Here is a 25,684-nt window from a genome sequence, read left to right as displayed (position 1 = left end):
TTGTGAGTCATCTCTAAAGGATTTCTACTCTTGTATATTTTTCAATTAAAGCAAAGAAATACATGAATGTAATTTTAAAAGTCAAATGATATCATGCAGTTTATGGCAAAAATCTAAGTCTTCGCTCTCCCTCCCATGCCATGGTCCCGCTCTTCTAACATTTTTCCCTGGTATTTATTTCCATATTCATAAATAGCATGTTTATACTGCCTTACCTTGGTTTTTCAATTTTAGATATTATTTCCTGGCTCTACTATAAACAATTAAGGTTTACCTCTTTCATGTTACATGCACCCTCATCCTCTCAATATTACAATTTCTGGTTAATCAATATTCAGTGCTTGTGTTCTGAAGACTATACTCTTCCCTGCTGAGCTACAATGCATATCATTATTGTATTTCTTGCCAATATAACAATTGCTTTTACTGAGGTAAATAATGGAATTGTTTTTCCATTTGCTTAGTCTTCTATGGACTGATAAATAACTTATGCCAAACTCTCCTAAAACCATCTAAAACTCCTGGTGGCATAAATTTATCAGGAAATCTCTCAGTTCCACTCTTTCTAGAGACTAACTGGAACCCTGCGAGCGGCAGGCCACACGGGATTGGTGGCTGGACTTCTGCACCATTGTGATCCTGGGATCTCCTTTCCCATCACCTGGAGATTCTTTCTGCTGCATTCCCAGGTTGGGTTCCCTGTTTCCTGGATCTTGCATCTTTTTTCTTGGTTTATGCTCCCATGCAAGAAGAGCAATCCTCCACTAGTTTCCTGAGAAAGGGTGCATATGAGGTAAATTTTCTGGGATCATGCATGTCTGAAAACATCTTTATTGCACCTTCACACTGAATTGAAGATAGACTGGTTGTAGGTCCCCCGGTTTCCAGTGTTGCTTGTGAAAAGTCCAACATCATTGTGTTTCCTGATCATTGTTGGTTTTATTTCTCGAAAGCCTGTACAATCTTCTCTTCTCCCTCCTGTTCTGAAACTTCTGTGGGTCTTTTCTATTTCATTATTCTAGATAGGTACCCAGCAGACTCTTTTAATCTGGAAGTTCCTGTGTTCTCTGCCTCCAGGACATGGTCTTTCATTATTTCCCCTTCTGTTTTATCTTTGTTCCTACTACTTTTGCCATACTTGTTTTACTGTTTGGAAGATTTCCTCAATTTTGCTGCCTTGATTTCTCCAAGTGACTTTCCATTTGCTTTATGTCTTTGTCTTTGATGTGAGAGATGTTCTTTAAATGTCTGGTGATCCTTGGCTGTTCACTCATACTTAAGAGTAAATCCCCAAAAAGCCTACTGGAAGATCATGTGCTTATGATGCAGGAGCCGTCACTATGGGGTGATCAGGTGGAAAGCCAAGTGGTATACTGGGAAACCCCCAAACATTAGTATCTGTAGTATTTTCTCTTGGGCTTGTTACCTCAGAGAGGAATACACTCATCTGCTGGGGACGAGGGGTCCTGAGTGGGTTGGATTCTAAGCCTGACAACTAAGAGTTGTAAGGCATTCTCTGGGTCTCGCTGCTTAGTGGGCCCTGTGTTTCCCAAGGTACCTTGTTTCCATTTCCAACTGTTGCCATGTCCCCAGTTTCAGTGCTCCTCTGGTTCACCCTTTCCTTACAGAAGCCTCCCATCTTCTGCGGGGAGGAGGAGTCGCCTGGCTTCATGGGTTGGAGAAGTCGCCTGGCTTCATGGGTTGGAGAAGGCACCAGGAAGTTTAATGTCTCCTGTGACAGGCTTCCAAATAATCCTCTTCTTTTCTTCAGCCGTACTCCTCATATTTCTGCCACCTGAGGTATCTGTGTCTCAAATTCTTAAGTCTTTTTTTGGGGGGTGTCTACTGCACACATCCTCACAAACACTTGGCAGAAGACAGAAAACAGAAACCTCATCAGTGTGTTAGTCAGGATAGACCAGGCTGCGTGGTGATAACAAACCACCCCAAAAATCTCTGTGGCTTAAAACAATAAAGGTTGATTCCTCTCTCAGAATACATGTCCCAGGGAGCCCTACTCATTGTGGTTTCATGGCACCTGTGCTGACAGGGGCACAACCATCTTGTGAGGCTGCCCCCTTAACATAAGGCTTTGGGGTTTGTTTCCACCGGGGAAGAAAGCATGGTCTTAGTTGCTCCCACTTGGAAGCAATACACTTCAGGGCTCACATTTCCCTGGCCATGCTTAACTTCTAGAGAATGAGGAAGTGCAGTCTTCTCCGTGTTTGAAAAAATAAAAGAACTGGAAATCCTGGGGCACACTAACCCTTCCATCACAGCCAGTTACCACTTGGGTGTTGTCAAATTTTGTTGTGCTCATCTGTTACTGTTTCCTCTGTCAGCGTTTGTGCTTTTTATTATTTTACTGGAATTCTAGGAGGGAGAAGAGATAAACATCATTTCAAGCTATATACCACACCACTTAAAGTAGCCAAAACCATCCAGTTTACACCGTGTGCTTGCTAGCATCAATCTCCCTGAGTCTACTGTGACTCTGTTCTCGAATGATTCTGTTGCCTATAGACAGATCAGTAGGCTATGGGTTTTCAGAACTGGTCTTCAGGCTGGGCTTGGTGGCTCATGCCTGTAATCCCAGTATTTTGGGAGGCTGAAGCAGGTGGATTACCTGAGGTAAGGAGTTCAAGACCAGCCTGGCCAATATGGCAAAACCCTGTCTCTTCTAAAAAACACAAAAATTAGATGGGGATGGTGGCATGCACCTGAAGTCCCAGCTACTTGGGAGGCTGAGACAGGAGAATTGCTTGAGCCTGGGAGGTGGACGTTGCAGTGAGCCAAGATTGCTCCACTGCACTCCAGCCTGGGCAACAGAGCAAAACTCCATCTCAAAAACAAAACAAAACAAAACAAAACAAAGAAAAGGAAAAGGACAGGTCTTCATTATCAATATTTTTCAAGAAGGGGATTGGGAGATACTTCTCAAGCATATATTTAGAAAATGGAAACTCCTTACTAGAAGAAAAGCACATAAGTATTTTTTCAAATGTTTAGAACACAGTTATTTTCTCTCAGTGCTGAGCATGTAATAGATGTGTTCAGTAAACTCTTACGGATAAGCAATCCCGTTTTCTCTCTCTATACAACTCACCAGCAAACAAATGCCAGTTTGCTCCAAGAAAAAAGTGCTTAAGTTCTGGGGGAATTAAAAGTAGTGTTAAAAGCAGATTTAGTAATTAGCAATGGTGGGTGACAAATGGCAATACAGGTTTTTTTGTCTCCTTTTATTTGCTTCATTATAGTTTCTGATCTTGCTACTTTGAGAATGCAAATACTCAAAATACTGCTTTTGTAAGAATACCATTTCTCCAGGTCTGCTGGCCATAAGCACAGTGAGATAGTTCTTTTTGTTAAAACTTTATCTGTGCTAATAAAAGATTTAGTTAAATCTTATATCCACAGCACTTACATGGGGAAAGTGCCCAGATAATACATTTTTTCCTTTAAATCATTAGTTCTCAATCTTTCACACGCTCATGAATCTCAGAGAAAGTTTACAAAACAAAATAAAATAAAATGAAACAAAAAACCAGATCACTGAGCCCCACATCAGGTATTCTGGTTTGGAAAGGAAGGGCAGTAACTTGCATTTCTAATAAGTACCACCCAGACAGACTTCAGAACACATGGCTTTAAAACACCTTTCCATTTTCTATAACAGCGTACATGGAGAATGAGTGTTCAGTAAATATTTTTTGATGCTGAGATGGAAATCAACAGAATGTAACATAATTATATTCTCATAAGACCATTAAAGAGGCAGCAAAGGAAGGTCTTTCCTATACATATGGCATGACAGATGAAATACAACCCACAAATAGCTTAAAAATGACTGCTGGAATACTCTAAAGCACAGGTTTTCAGTTTCACTTCATATTAACTATTCATAACCCAGTGATCCATACTGATTTCTTAGCATTAAGCTGAATTTCTGACACAGTGGGTTCCTAAAGCATCATACAATGTTCTAGAATTAATTTTACCTTTTGAATGAAACAGTATGCAAGAGAGTTAAGTTGTTCTCCTAGTTCAAATGAATAAAAGCCAGCCTCTAGCCCTACCATAGGCTGTGCTGTGGGCTCATTGTGAGGCTGCAGGGGCAACTGGTTAAGCAGGTCATTTCAAGGAGCTGGCGCGCTGGAGAAAGCTGAAGGAAGAGGCCAGCATCTGGACCAACTGTGCCTGCAGCTTTTTCCCCTGGTGGCTTTCCAGGTTTCTAAAAGGATACAGAGGTCAGCCTTTTGCCAACTCCCTACTTTTGAAAACCTGCTCTATTTCCACCTCATTTGCAAAATGCTTGCTGCAATCCCTCCTAGCTGGGAGGAATCTGGAGACAGCTGGAGGTCAAGGAGAATTCTACATGTGAGTGTACCTGTTTTTCACTGAATCAGAAGCCTAGAAAAGAGAGAGACAGGACGTGTCTGAACTCACTGACCCAATGCTGCCCCCTTGCTGGAGAGAAATGAAGTTCCCTTCCCTACTGGTTTCCAACCTTTTCTAATCCGCTAACAGCAAATGCTGACTATGCCTTGAAGAGGAGGTGAATGCTACCACTCTGACCTGCATAGCTCTTTATGTGTAAGTAAAATGAACAAATACCTTACAATAATGGTTTCTCACTCCAAAGATATGTATTGAGAAACGTCCTGGTGCAATCATAAAATGTAGAATTAAATGAAATTGAATATAAGCTCTTGACCCTTATCTTACTCTAAGATCCATTTTTAAATGAAAGGCTTAAAAATTATTCAAGAGTATGGAAAGGGAGAGTAGAAGCAGAGAGAATCTTTATAGCAAAGGAGTCAGAGCAAAAGTTAGTCTTTCTGGTATATTCTGAACAGATAGTGACACCTAAGCTTGCCACGTTATAACATTTCCTGAGTATTTCAAAAATGGAAAATGTCAACAGTGGCATCAATTACTTTGTGTAGCTCTTCACAATGAAACACAATTTGGTTTAAAACAGAATACATATCTTTTGTGAAGTGGGAAGGATGACCTGATACAACCAGATGTGAAAATTATGCACCTACTGAAGCCCACAATGAGGCACAGGGTGGGTGAAAAAACTGCAGAGGCCGGGAGCGGTGTTTCACACCTGTGATCCCAGCACTTTGGGAGGCCAAGGCAGGCAGATCACCCGAGGTCAGGAGTTCAAGACCAGCCTAGCCAACATGGTGAAACCCCATCCCTACTAAAAATACAAAATTAGTTGAGCATGGTGGATGCGCCTGTCATGCCACCTACTCAGGAGACTGAGGCAGGAGAATCACTTGAACCTGGGAGGTGGAGGTTGCTGTGAGCCAAGATCGCACCATTCCACTGAAGCCTGGGCAAAAAGAGTAAAATTCTGTCTCAAAAAACCAAACCGAAACAAAAAAAATCGCAGAAACCGGCCAGATGCTGTGGCTCACATCTGTAATCTCAGCACTTGGGGAGGCTAAGGTGAGTGGATCACTTGAGGCCAGCAGTTCGAGACCAGCCTGGCCAACATTATGAAACCCCATCTCTACTAAAAAATACAAAAATTAGCTGGACGTGGTGACACTTGCCTGTAATCCAAGCTACTCGGGAGACTGAGGTAGAATTGCTTGAACCCAGGAGGCGGAGGTTGCAGTGAGCAGAGATAGCATCACTGAGCTCCAGCCTGGGTGACAGAGCAAGACTCCATCTTAAAACAAAACAAACAAACCAACTGCAGAAACCCCTGGCAGAAAAAGGCTCGGAAGGATTTCCTCCAAAGAGGGCACACTACCCATCCCAAATCTTCAAGGGATTGATTTAAGGCAGTTCCCAAATTGTGGTCCTGGGACCAGCATTTTTAGGAACTTGTTAGTGACAACATTGAACTTTAGCTGAGAACCAGAGAAACAAAGTGAAGAAATACTCCCATCCTTTTGTGTTCTTGGAAACTCCTCCTCCTCTGACTTAGAGCAGGGATAGGGATGCTCCTCTTGTTTACCTATGACAAGGCCAGACGCAGACCCTCCACATTTCCATTCTTTCTTCACCAACCATCAGCTGAACTGCTTGCTAACCAAACTTTGGTTAAGGGTCTCTCCTTCCTTCAGGTGCGTGAACTTTGGCCTGCATACTACCACTCCTGAGAAAACGCTGGTCTCAGGTAGAAACATTCTCTGATCCACGGCACATTCAACTCCCACCCTTTTCACGCCACTTTCACACACCCCGTTCTTTCTACTTGGCTACTCCTCCCTATAAAACAACTTCCCCCTTGTTCCTAACCCTAGAGACCCTTAAAGATCTTAAGGTCAGAGGTTCTCCTACCGCCACAGTCCTTCCTCCCTATAATGAAACAGCATCTTTCTCCCCTTCGCAATAATCCTTTCCAAGGAAGTCTCTCCTTCCTCAGTCAGGGCTTGTTTTTTATTTGGCATTAGAAATACGAATCCTCGGGTCCCACCCCACTCTTTCTGAATCAGAAACTGGGGGTGGAGGGCGATGTACCCAAGAAAGCATTTCTCACAAGGCCTCCAGGCACAGTGTGGGAAGCACTGATTTGAAGCCATCCTGCTAACAATCTGAGGAGTGCATTCAACACTTTTTCTCCCGCTGGTATTTGAGAGTTTAGGTGCAACCTGCTTCTGAGGCTTAGGGTGGAAAAGTTATTAGCCTCCCCACAGACCATTTCCCATAAAGCCACTACCCAAGGGCACACAAGGCCATGGGGCGCCATCTTCCCTCCCGCTGCATGGGGCCGAGGAAGCCCGAACCCGCACCAACTTACATCGCCGTCCATCGGCCTCTGGTCGTCACAGTCCCTGGTGGGGCTAATGTCCTGGCGCATGACCCAGATGGGCTCTTTGGGCTCGTCGGGGGTGTAAGGCGAACGGATGGTCCTGGTTTTCACCTCCTCGATGGCCTCCTTGATGTCCTTGATGGCCAGCGAGATGGCATCGCGCTTCTCCTTGCTGTACCGCTGCCCCGCTTCGCCGCCGCCGGCGGGGCCTGTCGCCCGCTGCTGCCCCGCCGGCGCCTGCAGCCCGGGGCTGTCGGGGCGACCCCCAGTCGGGGTAGGGGGTCGCTCCAGGTCCTGCTCGGCCTCGGGCATGTCCTCGGCCGCCTTGTCGAGGCTCTGCGAGCTCATGCTCTGCTTGACCTCGGCCACGATCTGGTCGATGTCTTCCTCCTGCTCGTAGCTGTCCATGCGCGGATAGGGCGCGAACTCGGCCTCCTTCTCGGGGCTGTCAGACTCGCCGTCTGAGCGCTCGTCGTAGTGGTGCAGCCGCGCGCCCAGGGCCTCCTGGCGGTATGCGGCCGCCTCGTCGGGCTCCTGCTCGTAGAGCCGCAGGCCATCGCACGCGTCCAGCTCCGGCGCGTCCCCTATCTCCTCGTACACGTGCTCCTGAAGACCGCCGTAGTCAGCGTAGGGCTCGGCGTAGGGCTCGTCCTCGCCGCGGTGGAAGAGCCGGTGCGTGTAGACATAGCCTGAGTAGGCCGCGTTCATGGCCTCCTCGTGCTCCAACGAGTGGAAGTGCAGGTGGTTGGGCAGTGCAGGGCGGTGCGTGGCCTCGGCGTGCTCGGCCTCCGCCTGCTCCGTGTACTCCTCGGCCTCCGGCCGGTACTGCACGGCGTAGGCGCTCTCGTCCTCGGGGTCCTGTGCACGCTCCGCATCGTAGCCGTCGCGGGCCGCGGCGATCACGTCGCCCTCGGCGGTGTCCGTGTGGTTGTGGAAGCCGCTCTCAGTGCTGGCTGAGCGCTCCAGGCATTCCCCGCGCTCCTCTTCCTCCTGGCCCAGCTGGGCGCGGAGGTCCTCGAGGGCGCCCCCGCGCTGGTGGCGGCCCGCATAGTGCGGCTGCTGTGGCGGCTGCTGCTGCTCCTCTTCTACGTCCGGGTGCTCCAGGTCGGCCTCCACCGACTCGTTCACCTCCCCACCTGCCGCCTCGTCGGTCACCTCCACCTCCGCAGACCCCTCCAAGTGGTTCATGGTGGGAGTCGGGGACGGCTAGGAGAGAAGCTGGGCCCGGCTCACTGCGCTCTCATTTTGCTCCACTGGGCTGGAAAAACAAGAAGGGGAGAGGCTGTCACGTGGTGCAAACTGTCGTTATGAGCTGAATATTTAGATAACCATAAAAACAACTGCTATTGATTCCTTTGGTTCTGGGTCAATTAAAAAATGACTGCAAATTTAAGCTCAATCTGACAGCACATACATAGCACGCATCATAATTTGTAACTACATATCTACTTGATTAATTGCTTATTGGCTTTCTCCGTTCCCCACCCCTCACACTGAGCGCCTCAGGAACGTTTTGTTCTCCACCACGCATACGATTCGGGTCCCATTTCTGATGCATCTGAATAAAGAGTACTACTAAATTGAATGGGCCAATTGACACATTTTCTATATGCTAACAGATAAATCTCTCCAAATTAAACTAGGATCCTACAACTTTAGAAATCACTCTTTAAATCAATTTCAAAGAAACATAATCTTGAACACCTTTTGAAGCCATTGCTGGCAACACAAGTATGCAGCCATTCTGAGGGAGGCTAACAGCTAGCAGTGGGGTCCCGCCATGGCTCTGTCATTACTGACTCTGTGACCTCAGGCAAGTGGCTTAATTTTCTGGACCTCCACGGTGTGACTGGACTCATTTCCTATATGCAGGGTGTTAACAGCTATTACACAGGGTAAAAAAGATTCTGTAATCAAATAAGTTTGGAAAATGCTGAGTTACAGATGACTTTTCATTGTTAATATCCAGAAGGAGGAAGATACAGGATACAGGCTTTCCCTAACTTGTTTGACCAGGAGACACGTTTTCCTGGAGGCCAATGTTACACAGCAGCTGGTTTCTAATAGTCAGGCCTCCCTACTGCGCACTCAGCATCCAGGATACAACCAACCACGGAGACAATATTAGGGAAAAAAATCCAATACAATACAACAATAAAAAATAATGCAAGTAAAAATAAAGTATAACAACAATTTACATAGCATTTATATTGTATTAGGTATTATAAGAAATCTAGAGATGATTTATAGTATATGGGAGGATGTGCATAGATCATATGCAAATACTATACCATTTTATAATGGATTTTTATATCCACTGGGGTCCTGAAACCAACCCCCACAGATATCAAGGGAGGACTATACTCACTTTCCCCATATAACCTACATCTAAAATTCTATGATTTTATGAGTTGCCATTATAGCTATAACTGGATAACAAGTGTAATTTTTAAAAAATATGGGTAGGTCTCTGTCTATTTTCAGATAACTTTTGTAGCTCGAGAGAAAGATTTGGTTTCCGTCTCTCTCAATTCTTCTTATCACAAAATAGCTTTATAGTATAATCGGTGCAGTGTATAGAAATAGACACAAAGAATGTAAAGAACAACAATAAAACAGGCAGGACCACTATGATTTTGAGATCCCTGTGGTAAATAGGCTCAACAGTATGTGTAAACTTGCTATTGTGTTCTTTTGGAGAGCCTCTCTTACAAATGGACACAATGGATGGGAAGTGAACTCTTAAATATAATAGTAGACGGCCCCAGGAGGACCAGGGACATCTGATTGACTCTCTAGTAGTGAGATGCATTATACTCTACTCAACTCCCCATCACAACCACAGCAATTTCCTTCAAGCATTGATGACCATCCCAATAGCAAAGGAGACCATTTTGGAGCTACCAAGTCTACATTCAAGCAAAAGTATCATGTCTTCCCATTCTTTGATGGATCCACCCCTCACTTGTGCTCGCTAGAAGAAAAGAATCATGGTTTACAAGAGATGAACAGTCTTTATCGCTTCCCTACTTGACGTGAGTCTCACTTGATACAAATTAGACCCAGCCTCTTTTGAAAAATTGTGGGCTCCTCTCATTAACTCCTGAGAATAGCAACTGTGGACTAAGTATAAGAAAGTCTTCCAAAAGCAAGTATGAATCTCCCTTCAAACCTTGATGGATGGTTAAGACTGTAAACAAGTGGCAGGGTGGGGTGGGGAATGATTGAAGCTGTTCCACCTCAGGTCATCAGCCATCAGTTAGATTTTCATAAGGAGTGCACGACCTAGATCCCTTGCATGTGCAACTCATAATAGAGTTCATGCTCCTAGGAGAATCTAATGCTGCTGCTGATCTGACAGGAGGCGGAGCTCAGGTGGTAATGCTCACTCACCTGCTGTTGTGCAGCCCGGTTCCTATAGGCCATGGACTGATACTGGTCCACGGCCCAGTGGTTGGGGACCCTTGCTCTAAACAGAAGAGGCAAGTGTTGCTGCTGCAGGCCACCGAGTTAAATGGCCTCCAGTGGATTATGAGAAACACAAAACAAATATTCAACTCAATACAACACATGGACAAGAACAGTGTACCCAAGTTTCCTTCATAAGGACTTTCTAAAAAAGACAACAGATAAATCTTCATTAAATCTACATTGGTTTTGTAATGTACAAATCTAATTCTAATAAACCCAAAGCGAGCATTCACAGAAAAGGATAGCAAACATATCATAGACTTTCTTGGGTTCTGTTACCCTGAGGTGTCTCAGTTGTATGTGGTCAGTGTAAGAAAAACAGTAACAAAAACCACAGAAAGCACCTGAATGACCAACAATTCGTGATAACCGTATGTGAAACTGACCAAACTGCTGTCTTCAGGGAAAATGGCTCTTCTTTAGCTTGATGAAAATCTATTGACAAATGTATTAAAAAGAAGTTTTAGCTTATTCTGGGTTAAAATTGGTGAATGGTACCCTCTTATAACCCATGTATTGATTCAAAGGAAATGGAATTTCCTTCCGTGTATATCCACTAAACTGTGGTAAAGGAAGTTCTCTGGTGGGGCAGGGGGTGGTGGAAGACAGTGTTAATGTAGTTTTGGTACAACAGAACTTTTTGTTCCTTAAGTGCTTTCTCCTTTTACCCCCATCCACAGACCTCATGGGAGTATTTACATACACAGTGTTTGTATTTTATACACCATCATGTTTTCAAGAATATGATTTGGGTTGTGGTATTGCAACATGTTAATGAATAACAGACATTGACTTTGGGAGTTTCCCTAAGACAAAAAGGCAATTGTCAATTTTTAAGGAAGGAGCTGAAGTTGATGCTTAGGTTTATCCCTACACACAAGAGGACTGTTCTCCATACCCTGGCAACTTTGGGAGTGGTATTTATAAAAAACATTTAAGCTGCTTTTTAAAAATCCCAGGTTATTGTGGGAGTATATTGTTGGGACGAAATTTTTGAAAAGAAATTTGGCAAGATGAATTAAATTCTTCAAAAGATAACATACCTTTGTCCCAGTAATTCTACATATAGAAGTCTAAAAGAAAAAAACTTGAATGTGGACAAAAATGTTTCTCACAGTATTTTCTTCAAAAGCAAAAATTTTAAACACCAAATATTAAGTGCTAGTATTTATTAAGTACTGATAAGTACAATGCTAATCACGTTAGGGTTATATTGTGATCAGAAAGATGTGGGGGTTTTCTCTCTGGGAAGTTCCACCTGGAGTTTCCATAACACTTAACTCAGCCAGCCACAGCTGAAGAAATCACACCTCCTCACCCTCCCTTCCCACCCTGGCTCTCAAACTGGGTTCCCTCCTGTATTTCCCATATGGGCAAATGGCACCACCAGCCACCCACTGAATCATCTCCTTCCCTTATCTCCCTCCTCAAACTGATGCCAGAGTCCACTGTCTTAATAACTCTTGGATCAGCCTTGCTGCCACTGCTTTGTCTTGGTCTATCTTCACTACCTGGTTGCTTCCTTGACTCTGCTTTATCAGCTCCCTCCAGTCCATACTCCCCACTGATGATCTTTATAAAATACAAATCTGAATCCCATAACCTTACTCCTCAAACTCTTCAGTGATTCCCTTCTAGGGCACAGTATAAATGCTTAGCTAACTATGTCCCAGGTACTACTAGGCATTTTCCACGTGATGCGTTTAACCTTCACACTAGCCAATGAAGAGTACTGCCATTATCAGGTCTTCTGAAAATGAGGCAATAAGTGATTAGAAAGGTTAGGTGATTGTCCCAGGTCACACATCTGGTAAGGGAGGCCCCCTGACATTTGATCTCTGCACTCTAGCTCTGGGGTCTGGGCTCGAGTCCTATTCCTGGCCAACAAAGCCCTTGGAATGCTTCACCCCTTTAGTCTATCTCCACACTTCACCCTGCACCCTGCATTCTAACAGCCAAAGTCCTGGTGTTGGCCCTAACTGCCCTCCCTATTCATGATATATTTTAACTTATAACTTCTCTTTGGTGAATCTTTCTTGTCTTCTCCAGGCCATGTTCATACTTGATGAATGTCAATTAGGTGCCAGCCTCCAGGCACGCTCGAGGCACTGGGGCAGAACAGTGAGCAAGCCAGAGGAGGCTTCCCTGCTTTCAGGAAGTCCCCATTCTATTGCATTGGGTGGGGGGTCAGAGGGAAAAAGGGGCAGACAATAATTATGTAAATAAGTAAACAAGATAACTTCATAGGGAAACAATTTATGAAGCTAATACAACAGAGTAATGCCATGGAAAATGACTGAGGAAAGGGCCATTATGTAGATATTATTCAGAGAATGAGATATTTGAGTTGAGGTCTGAATAATCAAGAAAGAGGTGGCTTTGTGAAGATCTGAGGGCAAGGGCTTTGAGATGAGAAAGGATTAGCTGTGTTCAAGGACAGAAATAATGTTTGCAGGCAGGTGTGGAGTCAGTAAGGGACAGTGTGATGGGTGATGGGGACAAAGAGATGGGAAGGGGCTGAGCTGGGCAGGGTGTAGTACATCATGGTAAATGGTGTGGATTTTATTTCAAGTGTAGTGGCACGCCGCTGGGGAGTTTAAGCAGGGGATTGATAAGTCCCGACTAAGCCTCCCTTTGTGCCCGCTGTGCTTTTTCTCTCTCTCCCTTTCCCTTTCTCTCTTTCTCTCACACACACGCCATATATATATGTATATATAAAAAATATATATAAAAGTATATGTATGTATATATATAATTATATATATAATATATGTATATACATGAAATTTATCATGGCTTTTCTCATTCTGAGTGGTAATTCTTTGTAAGTATCAAGTCCTTAAGAAAAGATGTCTTGTCACGTACCTTTGATTTTCTGGTGCCAAGCACAGAGGGTATACAGAAGGTGGTCAAGGAATTTGTAGTAACTGAAAAAGGAAAAATCTTTATCCTCCACCCCTCCCACCCAAAAGTTGGGGCCTTACAGACTTCTAGACATTGGCATGATCAGCCTTTGGAGAAGAACTCATTTCTTCTTTCTATCTTAAATTTTTGTTGCTCTTATTTACCCATGCAAACTCCTTCAACTTCTTCTAATGCTTTAAGTGCCTAAAGAATGCAAATGATTCAACATTCTCCTGCATTTGAGTGTGTTGATCCAATGGGCATTTATCAGACGTGTACCAGTCACTGTGCAAGGCAAAGGGCACTCTGATCTTTATAAAATACAAATCTGAATCCCATAACCCTACTCCTCAAACTCTTCAGTGATTCCCTTCTAGGGTATAGTATAAATGCTTAGCTAACTATGTCCCAGGTACTACCAGGCATTTTCCACGTGACGTGTTTAACCTTCACACTAGCCAATGAAGAGTACTGCCATTATCAGCTCTTCTGAAAGTGAGGAAACAAGTGATTAGAAAGGTTAGGTGAACCAAACTATGGTTCAGGGCAGACAGCTTTGATAGTTATGATACCTGGTGTAAGTGCAAAATAGAAATATGCTCAAGATACAAAAGGAGCCTAGAGTTCAAACAATGACAACAATTGTAACACCTTGTGAATCATATTAAGTGCTGCTGTTCTTATGGGTTCTGGATTTCATGAGCTAGTGAGCATCCCAAGCAAGCTGAGGAAAGAAGTGGCATCATCTAATAAAAGTCCTTGATGATGACCCATGTACCTCTGGAGGAAGGCAGAGGCAAACAGAGGAAGAGCAGCTGATGGAAGAAAATCTCTCCTCCTCTACAAAAAAAGTCGGATGACCTGGAAGACACAGGCAGAATAGTCCTCTCCTCAGGGGCACCTGCAAAACATGAAGAAGGGGTGCTGTGGCATCCTGGCTACAGGATGAGGGTATCCAGGTTACCAGTGGTGAAGCACAGATAGCTTTCTGGTCTATGGTTCTAGAATGTTCCACAGCTTGGGTGGAAAAGGTGAACAAAAAGAGGGTATTCCACTTCAGTGCACCATTTAGAAATAGAATAGTTCATGATTCAGCAGTTGAATCCAGGTATCTCATAATGTGTAGGAGAGGATCATGTTGATTTGGGATTGATAGAAGGCGAGGCTGTAAATTACTTTAGTTGCTCTTTCCTTAAGTAATCATTAATGAGCATTTCCAATAAACTGTCCCTTTTAGCATATTCAGAAGTAGTGTTAGAAGAGGGGTCAGACATAAGGCAAATGCAATGTAAAAAAGAGCAAAAGGCATCATACCAGGTTGTTAACACAGAGAGGAGTTTGTGTACATCAGTGATAAACAAAGAAGAGCATTACATAATGATAAAGGGTTCAATTCAACAAGAAGGCTTAGCTATCATAAATATATACACACCTAACACTAGAGCACCCAGATTCATAAAACAAGAGCTTCTAGACCTACGAAAAGACTTAGCCATATAATAGGGGACTATTAGTAGTAGTAGTACTTCATACTATTAGTACTAATAGTAGTACTATTAGTAGTAGAGGACTTCAACACCCCACTAACAGTGTTAGACAGATCATCAAAGCAAAAAACTAACAAAGAATTCTGGTCTTAAATTCTACATTTGACCAACTGAAACTAATAGACATCTACAGAATACTTCACCCATTAACTACAGACTATACATTCTTCTCATCTGCATGCATATGGAACATACTCCAAGATCAAACACATGCTTGGCCATAAAGCAAGTCTCCATGAATTCAAAAAATCAAAATTAAAATCATACCAGCTATATTATTGGATCACAATGGAATAAAATAGAAATCAATACCAAGAAGATCTCTCAAAACCACACAATTACATGGAAATTAAGCAACTTGCTCCTAAATGACTTTTGGGTAAATGATGACATTAAGGCAGAAATCAAAACATTATCTGAAATAAATGAAAAGAGAGACACAAGATACCAAAATCTCTGGGATGCAGCAAAAGCAGTGTTAAAAGAAGAGTTTATAGTGCTAAATGCCTACCTCGAAAATTTAGAAAGGTCTCAAATTAGCAATCTAACATCACACCTAGAGGAACTAGAAAAACAAGAACAAACTAACCCAAAGCTAGCAGAAAAGAATAACTAAAATCAGAGCAAGAATGAAGAAAATTGAGACCTGAAAATCTATACAAAGAATCAGTGAAGCCAAAAGTTGGTTACTTGAAAGGATAAACAAGATTGATAGACTGCTACCTAGATAAACAAAGAAAAAAAGAGAGAAGATCCAAATAAACACAATCAGAAATGACAAATGTGACATTATAACCAATCACACAGAAATAGAAAAGATCTTCAGAGACTATGATGAACACCTCTATACACACAAACTAGAAAATCTAGTGGAGATGGATAAATTCCTGAAAACCCACACTCTCCCAAGATTGAATCAGAAAGAAATTGAAACCTTGAACAAACCAATATCAAGTTCCAAAACTGAATCAGTAATACAAAAAAACAAAAACAAAAACAAAAAACCCCTACCAACTGAAAAAACCCTGTAACAGATGGATTCACAGCCGAATTCTACCAGATGTGCAAAGAGCTGGTACCAATTCTACTAAAACTATTACAACAATTATGGAGGAAGGACTCCCCAACTCATTCTACAAAGCCAGCCATTATCCTGATACCAAAAACTTGGAAAAGATACAATGGAGAAAGAAAACTAGAGGCCAATATCCTTGACAGACATAGACACAAAAATCCTCAAAAATACCAGCAAACTGAATTCAGCAGCACATCAAAAAGTTAACTCACTATGATCAAGTAGGCTTCATTGCTGGGATGCAAGGTTGGTTCAACATATGCAAATCAATAAATGTGGTTCACCACATAAACAGAATTGAAAACCAAAATTATATGATCATCTCAACAGACATGGAAAACACTTTTGATGAAATCCAACATCCCTTCATGATAAAAGCCCTTAAGAAAGTAGGCATCAAAGGAACATACCTCAAAATAGTAAGAGCCATCTATGACAAAACCACAGTCAACATCATACTAAATGGGCAAAAACTGGAAGCATTACCTTTGAGAACTGGAACACGGCAAGGATACCCACTGTCATCACCTATTCAGCATAGTATTGGAGGTCCTAACCAGAGCAATCAGGCAAGAGAAACTAATTAAAGGCATCAAAATAGGAAAAGAAGTCAAAACTATCTCTCTTTCCTGACAATGTGATTCTATATCAGAAAACCCTAAAGACCACGCCAGAAGGCTCCTAGAATTGATAAATGACTTTAGCAAAGTTTCAGGACATGACATCAATGTACAAAAATCAGTAGCATGTCTAAACACCAATAACGTTCAACCTGAGAGCTGAATCAATAACTCAATCCCATTTCAAATACCTGTGCTGCCCTCCTCCCCGTCCCCCACCCCATGCACAAAAAAAAAAAAAAAAAAAAAAAAAAAAAATCTAGGAATACATCTAAGCAAGGAGAAGAAAAATCTCTACAAGGAGCACTATAAGACTGCTAAAAGAAATCATAGCTACACAAACAAAGGGTAAAATATTCCACGCTTATGGATTCAAAGAATCAATATCATTGAAATGGCCATATACCCAAAGCAATTTACAGATTCAATGTTATTCCTATCAAACTACCAACGTCATTTTTTTCACAGAACTAGAGAAAACTATTCTAAAGTTTATATGGAACCACAAAAGAGCCTGAATAGCCAATCCTAAGCAAAAAGAGCAAAGCCAGAGGTAACACATTACCAGACTTCAAACTATACTATAAGGCCACAGGGACCAAAACATCATGGTACTGGTACAAAAACAGACACATAGATGAATGTAACAGAATAGAGAATTCAGAGATAAAGCCACACACCTACAGCCATCTGATCTTCAGTTGAAGTCAAGAAAAATAAGTGACGAGGAAAGGAGTCCTTGTTCAATAAATGGTGCTGGAATAGCTGCCTAGTGATACACAGAAGAATGAAATCAGACCCCTACTTTTCACCATGTAAAAAATTAAGTTGGATTAAAGATAAATGTAAAATACCAAACTATAAGACTCCTAGAAGAAAATCTAGAAAACATCATTTGGTCTTGAGAATATCACATCAGCCTTGGGAAAGAATTTATGATTAAGTCCTCAAAAGCAATAGCAACAAAAACAAATATTGACAAGGGGAACCTAATTAAATTAAAGAGCTTCTGCACAGCAAAAGGAATTAACAACAGAGTAAACAGATACCTACAGAATGAGTGAAAATATTCACAAACTATACATCTGACAAAGGTCTAAAATCCAGAATCTATACAGAACTTAAACAATTGAACAAGCAAAAACCAAATAACCGCATTAAAAATGAGGAAAAGACGTGAACAAACACTTCTCAAAAGAAGACATACAAGTGACCAAGAAACATATGAAAAAATGTTCAATATCACTAATCATCAGATAATTGCAAGTCAAAGTCACAATGAAGTACCACTTCACCCAGTCAGAATGGCTATTACAAAAACTCAAAAACAACAGATGCCAGTGAGACTGTGGAGAAAAGAGAACATTTATGCACTGTTGGTTGGAATGTAAATTAGTTTAGCCACTGTGGAAAGCAATTTGGAGATTTCTCAAAGAACTACCATTTGACCCAGCAATTGCACTGCTGGGTATATATCCAAAAGACAATTGTTCTCAGTAGAATGTTGTTCTACCAAAAAGTCACATGCACTTGTATGTTCATCACAGCACTATTCACAATAGCACAGACATGGAACCAATTTAGGTGCTCATCAATGGTGGGCTGGATAAAGAAAATGTGGCACATATACACCATACATCATGGAATACTATGCAGCCATGAAAAAGCGTGAAATAATGTTGTTTGTAGTAACATGCATGCAGCTGAAGGCCATTGTCCTAAGCAACGTAATGCAGGAACAGAAAACCAAATACTACATGTTCTCACTTACAAGTGGGAGCTAAACATTGGGTATTCACGGACATAAAGATGGTAACAATAGACAGTGGGGACTACTAGAGTGGGGAAGGACAGAGGAGGGTATGAGCTGAAAAACTATTGGGTACTATTCTCAGTATTTGAGCGATGGTATCAATCACATCCCAAACCTTAGCATCATGCAGTATACCCAGATAACAAATCTGTACATGTACCCCTTGAATCTAAAAGTTGAGATTTTTAAAAATTGTGAAAAAAAATGTTAATATAAATGACTTGAGCACATGGTACGTTTATTAATATTATTATTTCCTAAATGAGGCTATGTAGGGGTGGAAAACAAGCAGTTAAGCTACTTTTGATCTATCTTGAAATAAAGCTAGGTATAAATCAATCAAACAACAAATCACAAATACTGAACTATACATAGGCCAATATATGTGGTATTTTATATACTATATTTCCAGCCCTCACAGCAGTCCCAGTGGGAATTATTACCTGCATTTTCTGATTATGAAGCAGAAGCTCAGACAGCTTAAATAACTTGTCCAAGGTCACTTAGAGCTGAAAGGGGTAAAGGTAGATCTGCCTGGTTCTCACTGTTCATGCTCTTCCTATTACATTACACTGAGCCCATAAAGTGATACAATTGATTTTTTTAAACAAACATCTAAATTGGTGTAATCCCTTTTAGAATAGTCACCTTGGCCGACTCTATACTCACAAGTTCCAAGGGCACTGTGTTTGCTCAAAACACTTTGGTCACGCCTATATTGGAAGTGATTTCGAAGTTAATTTATGGGCTTTGAAACTACCAGCACATCATTTTTAATATTCTATAATCATTTTTTCTTATATCTGATTTTTTACCTCAAAGGGTATCATCCAGGTTTATCATGCACCTTATTTAGAAGATTTGGCTGTGAATGCTTTTTGATGTTCTCCAAATATCAAGTATATTCCTAAAAGATGAAGATGTGCATGAAGCCAAGATTATTGAAAAGACTCTGGCATAAGCTCTGAAGTTAATTCCAAAAGATGGCTTTAAAAATTGCTTTGGCTAGTGGCCACGTCTTTAATATAAGCCTTCATCCTCACAGGGAAAATAAAAGGACAGAAGCCAATTGGGTGAATATATTTATATTCTTGTGTGACGACTACAAAATCAGGTTTATTACTTTCATCCCACCTGGCAATCTGTATAATTTTTGCTAACAGTAACCAGGCAGGAAAATTAATTCATCCACTTGGATTAGTTCAGTAGTGCCAACCACAAAGCTCTGATCACGCCTAGCCTTTGATTAAAGAGAAAATTTTGAATTTATGCAGACTTTCCTATTGTCTAGCACTTCAACAATCTAATTACTCATTTATCATTCTGATTCCAATAAAATACATGAAATAAGCTCAAGGCAATCACTGAAACTCAGAGGGGAGATCTTGCAAATTTTACAGAAAACTCAAGAGACAGTCTCTGGAAATCAAAGCCAATTAAAAGTCTATCTGAATTTTTGTGAAATGCCTTGGTATTAAATTAAAAATGTCTACATATTTCATAATTTATTGAAGGCTATACAAACTTGGTATTTTTATTCTGTTACAATCCCTATTTTATACTCTTAAACAACTTCCTTTCTACTGTTATCTCTATTGCTACATTACACTAAGTTGGCGGGTATTAAATTACCAGTTATAATCAATCTGGACCATTTTCACACAGACACACACAAACACTACAGTATTAAGGATAGTAAGTCTCTAAAATCAGTTAAGCTATGTTAGTTTTCAGAGGTTCATTAATTCATACTGCCAAAGGAGATGAAAACAGTGATATCAGGCAAAGAACAAATTGAACAGTAATTCATTAAAATGTAGTCTTTTTTTTTTTTGAGACCACGTCACTTCAAATTTACTGCTATTGTTATGTTTACAGATCATTTGGTTCATTAAAAAGTCAGTTAACTTGCCTGTCTCTATTCCCTCAAGTTTTCTGTAGCTTCTTCTAGCATCTTCCTTCTCCAGTTTTATACCAGAGTATCAGTTGCAATCCTAATTATGAAGCTTCAAATTGAATTCTTGTTTCTGAGTTTCTTTGTATTCATAGGTCAGGAAAGCATCAAAGGCTAGGCTGGTCATAATCCTCAAACATATTTTTGGTTATGCCTTAAATCTGCTATGCTAGGGCTACACTAAATGATTAAAAGCAGCCACATTCAGGAAGGCTCACTTTCTGACAATTCAGCTTCACAACTCCCAAAGAACAAAATCCACTAAGCAACTATTAGGTAGCAACAGTGGAGATGCCTTAAATTTGAATTTGATGAGCCAGAAATCCCATAATGATTCAAAGCCTCCCAAGACAATCAATTCTCTAAGTTCAGTCATGTTAGCAAAAGTTAACAGGGAAAGAAATATAATGTAGGGAAAGGCAAAACTATTTTTTCTTAAAAATGACAAATGGATAACCTGGAAACTCATAGTAGTTCATTGGCCATGTTGATCAGAATGTAAAGAGATATGGTATCTGCATCTATACTCTTCTAGTTCACTAATTTCATTTTGGCTCCCAATAAGGTAAGATCAGTAAAATCCAAATGTGGTTTTGAAGATCCACAACCTTTCAGTCACCTCAAGGGAAGACATGAGCTTCCAGAGGAAATTCTTCTTAATTTGCTTTATTAAAAATAATGTTCATCTTCAGATTAAACAGACCACCTATAGAATAGGAGAAAATATTTCCAAATTATGCCTCTGACAAAGGTCTAATATCCAGAATCTACAAGGAACTCAAACAACTCAACAAGAAAAAAACAAACAACTCCATTAAAAACTGCAAAGGAAATGAGCACACATTTCTCAAAAGAAGTACAAATAGCCAAGAAACACATGAAAAAATGCTCACATCATTAATCATCAGAGAAATGCAAATTAAAACCACACTGAAATATCATCTTATACCAATCAGAATGACTATCATTAAGTCAAAAAACAACAGATGTAGGCATGGATGTGGAGAAAAGCAAACACTTATACACTGTCAGTGGGAATGTAAATTAATTCCATCTATATGGAAAACAGTATGGAGATTTCTCAAAGAACTAAAAATAGAACTACCAATTGATCCAGCAATCCCATTACTGGAAATCTACCCAAAGAAAAAGAAATCATTATTATATTAAAAAGACACATGCACTTATATATTCATTGGAGGACTATTCACAATAGCAAAGTCATGGAATCAACCCAAGTGTCTATCAATGGTTGACTGGATTAAAAACAAGATATACACACACACACACACACACACACACACCATGGAATACTATGCAGCCATAAAAAAGAATGAAATCATATTCTTTGTAGCAACATGGATAGAGCTAGAGTCATTGTTCTAAGTGAACTAACTAAGAAACAGAAAACCAAACTCCTCATGTTCTCAGTTATATGTGGAAGCTAAACAATGGGTACACATGGACATGAAGATGGAAACTATAGATACCAGGGACTCCAAAAGAGGAAAAGGTGGTAGAGGTGAGGGTTGAAAACCTTACCTATCTGGTACAATATTCACTATTTGGGTAACGGGTACACCAGAAGCCCAGTCCCCACCAGTATGCAATATACCCATGTAACAAACACACATGTACTCCCTAAATCTAAAATATAATTTTTTTAAAGTAGTGTTGATCTTACTGAAGATTTCATAGGGAAGCCTGAGGTGGGAGATTATATCACACACCACACCACTTATCCTCCAAAAAAATTCTGTATTGGTTAAATTTTCCCAAGTCTTTCTTCTCAGTCACCAGCCATAGAGTTGCCCCTCTCTGCTACACAGTCCTGAGTCTTAATGGTTCATGTTTCTTCCTTCTGGATCATCACAGTCCAGAAAAAAAATGTAATGTGAGTCACATATATAAATCAAAATTTTCTAGTATGCACATTAAAATTTTTTTAAAAAGAAAATTTTAATATTTTATCTAATATATTTAAAATATTCTCATTTCAACATATGATCAATATAAAAATTATTGAGAAAGTCTACATTCTTTTCTTCCCACAAAGTCATCAAAATCCAGTGTATCTTACACTACAGCACATATCAATTTGGACTAGCCCCACTTCAAGGTTTGACAGCTACCATGTGGTTAGTGGCCTCCATGATGGACAGTACAGTTCTAGTGCTTCCTTCTAAGTCTCCTAAACTCTCTCTTTTCTTTTGCACAATAATTTGGCTTTGTCAGCTCTTCCAAAAGTGTGTACCATCACCCTCCTCCAACACCCTGTTCAACAAAGAAAAGATCCTTCAATTATCAGAATTTTCTCTGTTAAATAATAGGAGATTATGAACCAAGTCCTATAATGCCTGGTCATCAGTCTCCCAAGGGGGCTGGCTTCATTATTCTTCCATTTCTCAATCCTTATCACTGTCCTCTAATTTCAGGTCTCAATGGGCCCCTCACTGTCATTGCACCTGCTCCTTCCCCTCTCCAGCACTCCAGCCTTGCCCTCCCTTTCGCCTTTTGTGTCCCATAGACAATCCTCAAGTGCATGACTACAGCTCACCCACTGCCCCTGCCCTTCAGCACTCATAGCCTCTCTACATAAATCAGTAGGAGAAGTTGCCCAGAGATTTCTTAGACAGGCAATGAGGCTCAGGTGAAGCCAGGGAAAGTAAAAACCGAGAGAACTCTTTTCTCTCACTTGGAGGAGGAGTTGGAAGGGGAAAGAGAACCCTAGGAACTGGGGAATGGAGGCAGGGAGGCAGGAAGGCATAGTGGTTAAGAATGCACACTGAGTCAGACCTCTGGTCCCAATCTCAATTCCAGCACTCACTAGCTATGTGACCTTGGGCAAGTCATTTAATCTTACTGCGCTTCAGTTTTCTGTTCTCAATCTGCCTCATATTGCAAGAATTAAATAAGTTAATGTAGCGCTAAGAACAAAAATTTTAAAATATTCTTGTCAACCCATAGATTGCACAACACTAAGAGTGAACCCAAATGTAAACTATGGACTTGAAGTGATAATGGTTTATCAATAGGTTCATCAATTGTAACAAATGTACCACTCTGGTAAGAGATGTTGACAGCTGGGGAGGTTGTGTCGGGGGGGGACGAAAGAGGGTATATGAGTACTCTGTACTTCCCATTAATTTTTTTTCTGTAAACCTATGCTACTATACAAAATAAAGTGTGTGTATGTGTGTGTGTGTATACATTCCATTAATTAAAATATACAAGCAAGACTGCTTCACTTTAACAAAACTAACCTTATCTGAAGCTTAAAAGACATGTGGGTGGGCCTCAAGTTGGCCACTGTCCTATCACTGGTCCAATTCTAAGACCCAGTGGGTCCAAGTGTGGGTGGCAGGAAACTGATTGGCACGGGAGGTCTCTTCCTGACCACCTGGCGCAAATACCACCCTGTGGCATCTGTGTATATAACTGCTATTTCTGGAGCCTCCTGCCAAGCTTGTCCCCACACTCTGGGCTTCTGGCTCACAAAGTGCCTGCTCATGCATTGGTAGCACTCGGCTCACATCTGCTGCTGTGACTTCCCAGCATGCTGCAACCAAGCCTCATTATTTCAGTGTGTGCTTCGGTGAGTTGTTGAGTGGCTCTGCTCGCCCACCTCACAGCAGCCTGCTTCAGTGTACAATACCAAACCTCTTTGAACTTGTGTTACTCACACCGTCCATGTCCAACTCAGGAAAATCACACCTCTAAGTAGGCAAGCTGTTTGCAGCCCTTGATTTGCAATAATTAATTCTTACAACCTTTCTTCTATCTATAAAATTGGTCCATGAAGGGTAATTTGAAAGTATCCATCAAAATTACCACTCAGAGGAATTTATGTATATACTCATACTTCATACATAATTGTGGGAAATGACTTAAGCACAAGGCTATTTATGCACAGTTTGTGTTCACAAAAGACCAAAAACAACTAAAATGTCCATCATTAGGCAACTGGTAAAATAAATTATGTTGTGTCCTTGGATAGAATCCTATGATACACAAAGAAGGTGATCTGTGCAACAGATATAGAAATAACTGCCCTGATCCGGTAAAGCTCAGATCATCATGTAATAAATATTGCTGTATATGTATGATGGAGCGGACAGGATATGTATTAAAATCTCTGAAATGATAAGTAAGAAATTAATACCAGTGGCTATTTCTTTTGGAGGCAGGGAAGGAATGAGAACTGAGAAGACTGGGGACTGGGATGGGATAGAGGCTTTTAAGCACATTCCTTTTTGTACATTATGATGTTTGAACCATGAACCTATTAAAAAAACCAAATACATAATAAAAATAATAATCCATTCTGCCTACTTTATGGGAGTGGTGGTTGCTTTATGAATCGTAAAGTGCCTGAGAAAATTTACCTTCCTCTCTTGCTGAGGAAGGGCTTTGAGGAAGGGCTGATGAGCTGAATCCCCGCAAAACCTTTCTGTTCTGCTGCTGAAGGAATTTTCTCACCACATGTCAGGTTTCTTGCTGCCATGCTGGTACTCAACTTCTGTTTACTTTAAGCCTCACTATTCAAGAGTGATGTCTCTGTTGACAAATTGGAGGGGTGGGAGTGGTAAAAAGGACTTTAAGAGTTGTTGTACTTTTGTTGGAACTTCTAGTCCAGGCTGTGGTCATTCACATCTGTGTTCCAGAAATTCAATACTATCAGTTCACTGATGGATATAATTATAAAGTAACAAAAATTTAGAACTGAAAGCATTGGCAAAGCCCAACAAGTTCCATATTTTACAGAGAAGAAAACCAAGGAGTGGAGAGATTGCATGGCTTGTCCAAACTCAAGCATGTGCTAATGCAGCACTAGAGAGCTTGTTGCTAGGTCTCTTTCTGCACCTCCTTCCACTATCCCACCATAATCCCAATGGATTCACTTACCAAGAGGACATGACATTCAAGTAAAGAAGAAAGATCTACTAAACAAAAGAAAATAATTACAAAAAGAGGCTTAGAAAAATAGTGTCAGAGCAAGGGAAAGTAATTCAAAATATGCAAACAATACAAAGCAAATCTGATTCACTCACCATCTTTTCTACCTAAAGAACACTTGGATTTCCAATGTTCAGCATACATATGACCTTTCTGAGGAGAGGGCAAGGAGGACCTGCCATTTACATATGGCTATTTGGATACAAAGTGTGGCAGAAATGAGTTCCTGCCCACCAAAAATTGAAGCTCGTCCTTCACAATATAGCATTAGAACTATGTTTATAAACTCTCCTTGCATCTAGCTGGGACCATGATTAGTTCTATTCAAAGGAATAGAAGTGGAGGTGAGGATGTCATTTCTGAGCTGGGTCATCTAACCAATGAGTTTGCTTTTTCCATGTTCTCTTTCACTATAAATGTGGAGGACTCCGAGACCCAAAAGATAGCAGAATCTCCAGAAGGAGGTATCCTGGATCCCTGAATCAACCACTTGGAGGAAAACTGTTCCAACCAGAAATGATCTGCATTGGATTGCCCCTGTTAGGAAGTTAAGTTTTAATACAATAAGT

At 41.0% G+C, this 25,684-nt stretch overlaps 1 protein-coding gene across 6 annotated transcripts in view; it reads right to left on the bottom strand.

Moving 5' to 3' along the window:
* APBA1 (amyloid beta precursor protein binding family A member 1) overlaps positions 1–25,684 on the bottom strand; it is a 226,858-nt gene that overhangs the window by 62,674 nt on the left and 138,500 nt on the right. For all 6 annotated transcript variants that reach the window (XM_007969448.3, XM_007969446.3, XM_073021532.1 and 3 more), the window contains exon 2: positions 6,764–8,033. In XM_007969448.3, the coding sequence (XP_007967639.3) occupies positions 6,764–7,963 (1,200 nt within the window). In that variant the 5' untranslated portion in view covers positions 7,964–8,033. The remainder of the gene's footprint in view (positions 1–6,763; positions 8,034–25,684) is intronic.

The sequence above is a fragment of the Chlorocebus sabaeus genome, chromosome 12 (assembly GCF_047675955.1).
Source record: "Chlorocebus sabaeus isolate Y175 chromosome 12, mChlSab1.0.hap1, whole genome shotgun sequence".
In the NCBI taxonomy this organism is placed as follows: Eukaryota; Metazoa; Chordata; class Mammalia; order Primates; family Cercopithecidae; genus Chlorocebus; species Chlorocebus sabaeus.
This window is presented reverse-complemented; position numbering and strand designations above follow the sequence as displayed.